General features: G+C 61.1%; 1 protein-coding gene across 1 annotated transcript; it reads right to left on the bottom strand.

The window, feature by feature from the left end:
• Positions 1-474: 474 nt before the first annotated feature.
• HES1 (hes family bHLH transcription factor 1) lies at positions 475-2,203 on the bottom strand. The gene is made up of 4 exons (XM_059822748.1): positions 2,096-2,203; positions 1,916-2,011; positions 1,747-1,834; positions 475-982 (listed from the first exon to the last, which is right to left on the bottom strand). Exons 1-4 carry the CDS (start codon positions 2,201-2,203, stop codon positions 498-500), a joined length of 777 nt encoding a protein of 258 aa, XP_059678731.1. The 3' UTR covers positions 475-497.
• Between the last annotated feature and the right edge of the window lie 5,180 nt (positions 2,204-7,383).

The raw sequence follows: 7,383 nt of genomic DNA on the forward strand, positions 1-7,383 counted from the left end.
TCTGCAAACATAAGCTCTTTTTAACAAGTCTGATCAGTTGAGCTGCTCCCAAGGAAGCAGTAATTACATCTGCCCCAGGGCAGGGAGAGGGGCCAGGTGATTTCACAAGACAACAGAAGGGACAGAGGGTCTGAGTGACAGCTCCAGCCTGGAGAGCAGGACAAGGCAGCCCTGGAGCAGCATGATCCACAGGCAGCCGGGAGCAAGCCAGGAGCTGGGCTCCCCTCCTATGCACACATGTCAGCACTCCAACTTAGCTCCAAAGGCCTTCCAAAATGGAAGAGACACTTTTATTTTAAGAGCATTCAAAAAAAACCCCGATCTTTGGTGTCACATAAGGAAGGGAAGGGAGAAAAAAAGATCTCGTGTAAAACACGAAACACTGTCAAGGGAATGCTATGGTACAAAGGCACAATCCAATATGAACATATAACCTATGTACAGCCGTGCCAGCAGCACGGGGTGCAGTGCTCAGTCCAGTCCAGTGCCTGCCACCCTCACCAGGGTCTCCAGACCGAGTCAGCTGTGCCGGGTGGCGGGCCAGGCGGCGAAGCAGCAGTGGCAGCTGTGGGTGGGCCACCGTACAGGGGCAGCACAGCACTGCTGGGAGCAAAGGCGGTGCTGGGGATGAGGAAGGCAAATTGCCCATCGGAGGCCGGCAGCAGCTGGAAGCCACCGTACACCTTGGCTGCGTCAGAACCCGGCTTGCAGGGCATGCCCGGGAGTGGCCCCGCACCACTGCCCGGCGGCACCAGGGGTGGCCCAAAGGCTGCAGCTGGTGGCAGCGGGGGCGGTGGGGGGGGCGCAGGGTAGTTCATGGCGTTGATCTGGGTCATGCAGCTGGCCAGGTGGCCCAGGAGCCGGGTGCGCACCTCGGTGTTGACGCCCTCGCAGGTGGAGAGGAACCGTGTCACCTCGTTCATGCACTCGCTGAAGCCGGCACGGTACTTGCCCAGCACCGTGGGGTCTGTGCTCAGCGCGGCTGCAGGGGGAGAGAGGCAGACAGCGGTCAGCAGGCTCCACAGGGGATGGGGGTCTACAGCCCACTGGCGTTGCATCCTGCATCTCCTCTGAGCCCGGAATCAAGACAAGGAGTGCGACCCCTCTGGCATGGTATCTTGTGCTCCTGGGTGCCGAGGCTCTGGATGGAGAGCATGGCTCCTCTGCTACTAAGTCCACCAGCATCAGGGATCCAGGTGGGGAACAGAAACCCCCAAGAGTCCTACTATGTCCCTAAGTACTGGGGATCCAGGTTGGGAGCACAGTCCCCCCAGCAGCTCTTGTGCCTACCACCCCCTCAAAACAGATCCAGGTGGGGAACACAGCTCTGCTGTTAGAGGGGACCGAAACCAGGACTGCAGCACTCCCAGTGCCCTCCAGTAGTGGGGATGCAGATGGAGAGCAGAGTGCCCCCCACAGCCCCCCTGTGCTGGGGATACAGGTACAGAGGACAGTGCCCCACACCACCCCCCAGTACCACAGATGCAGGTGGGGAGCACTGTGCCCCCCATGGCTGCCCAGTACCCAGGATGCTGGTGGGGAGCCCACCGGTCCCCTGTACCAGGGATGCAGGTACAGAGCACGGTGCCCCCCATCACCCCCCAGTACCAGGGATGCAGGTGTGGAGCTGCGTGCCTCCGTGACCCTCACTACCGAGGATGCAGGCAGGGAATGCGATGCCCCCAGCCCCCAGGATGCAGGCAGGGCCACCCCAGCCCCACCTCCTCGGCTCCCCCCGGGACTCACCGGTCATCTGGGCTCGCTGGAGGCTCCGCAGGTGCTTGACGGTCATCTCCAGGATGTCGGCCTTCTCCAGCTTGGAGTGCCGCGAGCTCTGCGGGCACAGGCGGGGCTCAGACCGGCCCGGCGGCGCCGGTCCCCCCCGCGCCCCCCGCCCCGGGCCCCCCCCGCTTACATCCTTCTTCAGCGCGTCCAGGATGAGCGTCTTCAGCTGCCCCAGGCTCTCGTTGATGCGCGCCCGCCGCCGCTTCTCCATGATGGGCTTGGAGGACTGCAAGAGAGGCGGCGGTCAGCGCCCGGCGCTGCTCCGTACGGCATTGCCCGGCGCGGCGCCACCCGTCCCGGCCGCCCTTACCTTCCGGTGCTCCGCCGCCGTCTTGGGCTTGTCGGGCGTCGCGTTGACGCTGGCGGGGGTGGCGGCCACCGGCGAGGCGCTGCTCTTCTCCATCAGGTCGGCCGGCATCCTGCGCCCGCGCCAGTAGCGCCCGCCGCCGCGGAAGAGGCGCCGGGGCAGCAGCGGGGGGGGCCGGGGGCGGCGGGACGGGCGGGCGGGGGCACGCGCTCCAGGCCGGCGGGCGGCGGCGGGGCCGGCGGGGCGCGGGTGCCGCGCGCCCTTGGCCGCCCCTACTTATAGCGCGCGCCGCACGCGCGCGGCTCGTGTGAAACGTCCCCCGCCGCCGTTCCCACACTCGCGCCCAGCCAATGGGCGCCGCCCGCACGCGGCCCCGCTCGTGGACGGCGCCCGCCCATTGGCTGGGCGCCGCGCGGCGGCCGCCGGCCAATGGCGCGGGGCGGGCGGGCGGCCGGCCGCGGTTAACCCCTTGGGCGCCGCCCGCGGGGGGGGGGCGGGTGTGCGGGGGGAGGACCTCCGCCCGCGGCGGGGGGGGGGGCGGCCCTCGGGGAGCGCCGCGCTAATTACCGGGTTAATTGGCGCCCGTGGCAGGCGCGGCCCCGCCCGCTCCCCTCGGGGGGCGCCGGCTGCCGGCCCCGGGGCGGGCTGCGCTGTGGGGGGCCGCGGCCCTCCGGGGTGACGTCCGGGACGCGGCGGCCTAGGGCCCGGCTGTGGTGGCCGGAGCCCAGCTACCGTGCGCCGGGCCTGCCGCGGCCCCTGGTCCCCGCTGCGGTGGCCCGCGTCCTCCCGCGGTGGCCCCAGCGTCGCCACGGCAGCCTGGGCCTTGCCTCGGCGGCCTGCCCCTGCCCACGTGCGGGTGTCACCGCGGCCGGGCGGCGTCAGCGCCCGGCCGCTCTGCAGAGGAGCGTGCGGCGGAGCGCAGGGACGCGCGGTGGCACACGCAGGGCTGAGGGACGCCGCTGTTGTGGGTCACGCTCCCCGGCGCTCGCACGCGTCGGCGGCGGCGCGGCCGCAGATGCGGCGGTGCCTGCGCTCACATCGCCGGGCGGATGGATGGGAAGCCACAGGGTGGTGCCTGTCCCTCGGCCCGGGCCCAGCCGCGCTTCTCCTGCCACCCCCGGCTGGTCCGGGCAGTTTGTGGGTTACTTTAAAAAAAAAAAAGAAAAAAAAGTATTTTGCCTGGGGACTTGAATCTTTTTTTTTTCCCCCTCCGCTTGACTGACTTTCTCACACTCCTATTCCCATAGTCTGCCAGCTAAGCCTGAGTCATCCTGCCAAGAACTAGACCTGGCCTATTCAAAAATGTGCTCACTCGCTCTTTCTTTCTCTCCGTCTCTCTTTATTTTCTTCTTTTTTTTTTGAGTATACACAGTAATGTTTTTCCACCTCCTCCAGTGCCTGATCTGCACCTGTACAGGGCCGATCCCACACGTATCACCTGATCTCATCTTTTCAGAGACTGTGAGAAAAATAAAGTTCAGGAAAGAAGAGACATGTTTGCAGATCTCACCGGTGCAAAGCCCTCGTCTCTGCAGAGGCTTGCCTGCTGAGCCTTCAGAGTTTAAAAAAAAGGAAAATAAATAAAAGGGAGAGTGTCATGTTTAAAACTGCAGAAAAGTACAAATCCAGGCTTTCTTTCAGCTCCTTGATGGACCCACAACCCTTTTGATTTAAAAACAAAGAGCAGCCTTCAGCGTGTAAGATCTAACTTCAGATGAGCAATATTTGACGTAAGCCTCAATTAGCTCAACATTCGGACAAACTCGAGCGAGGAAAAGATTGAGAGTGCACCGGGGAAGTCACTACCGAAAAGCCTTTTCTCAGTCGCCTTTATGGGGAAATTGGAGACGACTGATTAGCATGAAAACTGCAGTACGTTTCTGGAAAGCCTAAAAAGTCCTCTGGTGGACCGGTATTTTTTCTTGTGCTGATATTTGGGTATACTTGGGGGGGGGGGGGGGGAAGGCAGGGCATCACAATTACCGAGCTGGTGTTCTCCCTCCTGCGGGGATTTGCAAAGGGAAATGCGGAGCTGGGCAGGCCGGTCCCTCCCGGCCGGGAGTGAGACCAGGCTGTAATTACGTCCATGTTTATGGTAGAAGAGGCGCTGCTACCGCCTCTAATTGCCGGCAACAGGTCGGTGAGACACGGGGGGGGGCTGAGAGCAGGGCAGGCAACGAGGACAGGCTGTCATTAGGGACTGCCGGCGATGGCCCACGCCCGGGACCTGGGAACTGCCTGGCAGCAGCTCCCCTCGCCTGCGCTCCCGCCCCGCCGCAGAGCCCGTGCCTCCTGCAGAGGTTACTATCCCCAAGCGGAAGCACGTATACGTGTGAATTCCCCGGGGATCAGGAGAGGAAGGGGAGGATTTGCATGGAAGGATGTCTCTGGAAATGAAGTGGCCGAGGCCAAGTTGAGGCTGGAAGGAGGTGGTGAAGGGGTTTGTTACCGTTGGGGGGACCTGGAACAGATCCTCTGGGCTTCTCCAGCCCTGTCTTTGCTTGTGAAAGAGGTCAAGAGGGAGATAAAGCCCCGAGATAAGGAGCTGCCCCAGGGACTGGGGTGTCCCTTGTCCTGCAGTCCTCTGGCAATGTTTTTTTGTTTGCTTGGGCAGTAATTTTGGGTTGCAAATTGGGAATTGTCCAAAACAGATTGGGGAAGAACCTTTAGGCAGCGCATTAGGGCATTACTGACTGGCAGGACATCTTGGAGGAAAAATGTGTTGGCAAGAAAATTTAGACTAGTCCTGGGCACGGGCACGGGGTGGGAAGGTGTAATAAAATAGGATGCTGCCACTTGTGCAGCATGCACGAGGTGAGGAGGTGGCAGGGCTGGCTGTGCCTGCTCTCCAGCCCTTTAGGAAGCAGCCAAGACAAGAAAAATGTGCTTCTAGGGATCTAAAAGCCTTAATATCCAAATTTAGAAAATAGAAACCAAGTTGCTTATAAGACCTGGGGTATAAGCTGGAGCCCAGGAATGGCACACCAAGCCTTTCCTCTTTGGGTCACGGACTGAAATCCTAGCCTGGCTGCAGCTCAAAGTCGTCACCACCCTGAAGGCTGGAAAACAAGTGCTGCGTCTCAGGGACATGTCCCTGGCACAGATGTCTCCTCTGGGCAGCCCCGCACACATGCCTCCACTTGTGGTCCCCAGCCCAGAAGCTGTTGTGCAATCCGTACCCAGCTGGCTCCCCTGGGAGGTGTGAGCTCAGAAGCTTTGGGCGCAGGTTTCAGGGTTTATTTCCCCTCCATAAATGTTTGCCAGATCTTTGGGACAAGGTCACTTTCAAACTGACTTCCTGACAAAGCTCTGTAGAGGAAGCAAAGCTTTCATAGGTGTTACTCCCCTAGACAACAGGTCCTCATGGTGAAGAGAGCAGAACAGCTTTCATGCAGCAGTGTCACTGCCCAGTCCTCCCGATGGTAGGAACAGCTCGCTGGGTAGGACGGCAGCTCTGTTTTGCAGCAGATCCTGCCCTCTCCTTTCCACTGGGGACCCATTTCCGAAGTGCCTGCTGAGACCCAAGATCCCAGTGCTGGCAGATGAGCTGCTCCCCCGGCAAGCACATGCCTTGTAGGAGCTGGGCTCTTTCAGCTGTTCAGCTGCCGCCGCAGAGAAGAGGCTGAAGTGTTTATTCATTTTATTCCTTGCTGTGTGAGCCAGGCTGGGTGTGGGGGAGCTCCATCCATTCTGCGATGACACCCCCTGCGTTGGGGGGGCATCTGTGGGCTCCAGGAACTGGTACCCTTTGTTCTATTGCCCACATGGCCAGGCAGGCATCCCCAGGAATGGCGCAGGAAGCTGTGGGCTTTGCTGCAGTAGCAAAGTACCACTCTGAGAAACTCCGGCATTGCTAAGGAGAGGCATTAAAGAACCATTTTCATCTCCCCATCCCATCCCAGCACAGGCTGGAGCGCAGCTCTGCACCGAGGAGGGCTCTGGGACAAGAGCCAGGGTACCTGGATCTCTTGCTAAGCTGATTCCTCTTGGCAGGCTCCTATCCTGCTGAACCAAGGAAACGCTGCCGGGGAGCTGGCAAGGAGGGCATTTTGGCAGCTGTGAAATGCCACCCATGTGGATGGGAATTCCCTTCCTGCCCTGATACCCATGGGGTTACTTCAGAGATTGCTGGTTGGGCTGGAGCAGCCGCATGTGCTAATGGGCACGAGAAGGTGCAGCCCCAGCTTTCCCCTTTGTGCCCCTGCAGAGCCCCGGCTTCAGCCTGGTCCTCTGCTGGCAGCGAAGGCTGGGCGCTGGCAGGCGCTGCAGCTGGGAACAAGCACTGGGAACATCCCCAAATTGTTTGCAGGGCTTGGACCTGTATCTGCCCCTGCCATTGCCAGCTGGAGGCTGGGAGCTGCCTCATACCCTTCTCTTAGAGATGCTCTTTCCATGCGACATGACTGGAGTTTGCCGGACCATGAATTTGCAGCCTGTTGGCTGTGGCAGGGCAGTCCTGCTCCAGCACAACAGGCAGTAAGATACAGCGGCTCCAGGCAGAGGGGCATACAGCTGAGCCTGCATCCCTTCGAGAACCAGAAATAAATGCGCAGTCACTGCTGTGCTCCCGAGGGGAGAAGGAGCATCTCTCGGCTGTCATCCTCTCCATGTGTGGTGGGAGGTGTTGGCAGTGAGAGACGAGTTATTTATTTATTAAGATCCCACTTGTGTTGCTGCCTGAGGCTGCTGTCTCTGTGTCGGAGCTGTGCTGCCTGCGTGCTTGCAGGGCATGGGGAGACCCTGCAAGCCATGGAGCCTGGGTACACATATGAAAATACTGTATCTTTGGTTGGGGCTGCAGGAGGCATGCAGGGCTCGTTGGCACTGAAAAAGTCCCGGTCCCAAACACCGAGCAGAAGGCACCCTCTTGAGACCAGGAGAAGGTGGATGTGTATTAGCTCCACATCCACTGAGTCCAGCCCCCAGCCGTGCTGCTACAGCACTCATGTGCTGTGATCCCTGGCATGCCGTGGCTGCAGGAAGCCCCACAGGGTTTTCCAGAACACAGCTTTTAAGTCAGATCAGACCAGCAGTGTGGTTTGTAGCCCAGCCGTGTGCAGCTGGATCAGTGCAGCCGGGGGGGCCGCGAAGACGCAGGCGGGAGCGTGGCAAGGTGGGAGTCTCGCCAGCCGTCCTCGGCGCAGGGAAACTGCGCCTGGGTGCGTCAGCGTGCCCTCCAAGTCCCGGCACACGAGCCCTTCTGTGCCCCCTCTGCCCTCTTCCCCCGGCCCCGCTGGCACCCGCAGCCGGGGGCAGGTGAGAGCCGTGGCATACGGCTCCCTGGGGACTCA

This window comes from Gavia stellata, chromosome 11, assembly GCF_030936135.1.
Source record: "Gavia stellata isolate bGavSte3 chromosome 11, bGavSte3.hap2, whole genome shotgun sequence".
In the NCBI taxonomy this organism is placed as follows: domain Eukaryota; kingdom Metazoa; phylum Chordata; class Aves; order Gaviiformes; family Gaviidae; genus Gavia; species Gavia stellata.

Bases quoted from the DNA above. Each gene is read 5' to 3' on its own strand.
- HES1 (XM_059822748.1), bottom strand. From the start codon at position 2,203: ATGCCGGCCGACCTGATGGAGAAGAGCAGCGCCTCGCCGGTGGCCGCC. The intron at 2,012-2,095 runs GTAAGGGCGGCC...CCTCTCTTGCAG, and splicing joins CGGCGGCGGAGCACCGGAAG to TCCTCCAAGCCCATCATGGA. The intron at 983-1,746 runs GTGAGTCCCGGG...CTCCCCCTGCAG, and splicing joins CCAGCGAGCCCAGATGACCG to CCGCGCTGAGCACAGACCCC.